Raw genomic sequence first — 543 nt, 5'->3', positions numbered from 1 at the left:
CACAGGTCGGGTGGCAGGTGACGCACAAGCCGCCCTGCGGCGAGGACCCGGCCGGGCAGGAGTCCACGCACGCCGGCGAGGCCAGCAGCCACCCCGCTCGCACAGGGCACACGTGTCCGCCTGCCCGGGGCAGCTGCTGCAGTGGGCCCCACAGGGCGAGCACCCGGCCGTCGAAGTGCTGTAGCCCACCGGGCAGAAAGCCACACACCGGGCAGCCGGGCCGCCAGCTGGCAGCGTCAGCAAGCCACCCAGGCAGTCGTGGCATTCCGTACTCCGGGTGCCGAAGCAGCCGGCGCACGAAGGATGGCAGGGGAGACACCGGCCCGAGGTGGCCACATGCTTGGGAGCGCAGGATTGCAGGCACTGGCCATCTTGCAGGACGGAGTCGGCGCACCGCCAGCAGTCGTGATCGGTGGGCCCATTGCACGTGGCACAGGCACTGTGGCACGGCAGGCAGGCCAGCGACACCGGGTCGCGGTATTCCTGGCTCCCGCAGGTAGATACACAGGTGTAAAGCTGGTCGCCGGACTGGATCATCTCCAG

General features: G+C 70.0%; 1 protein-coding gene across 1 annotated transcript in view; it reads right to left on the bottom strand.

Moving 5' to 3' along the window:
* Positions 1–543, bottom strand: part of H696_05092 (serine/threonine protein kinase) — a gene marked incomplete at both ends in the record, with an annotated part of 11,294 nt that overhangs the window by 3,819 nt on the left and 6,932 nt on the right. Inside the window, one exon of the mRNA XM_009498943.1 lies at positions 113–483. Within this exon, the coding sequence (XP_009497218.1) occupies positions 113–483 (371 nt within the window). The remainder of the gene's footprint in view (positions 1–112; positions 484–543) is intronic.

The sequence above is a fragment of the Fonticula alba genome, assembly GCF_000388065.1.
Source record: "Fonticula alba strain ATCC 38817 unplaced genomic scaffold supercont2.9, whole genome shotgun sequence".
In the NCBI taxonomy this organism is placed as follows: Eukaryota; order Rotosphaerida; family Fonticulaceae; genus Fonticula; species Fonticula alba.
The sequence above is the reverse complement of the archived record's forward strand: the minus strand, read 5'-3'. Positions and strand labels throughout refer to the sequence as shown.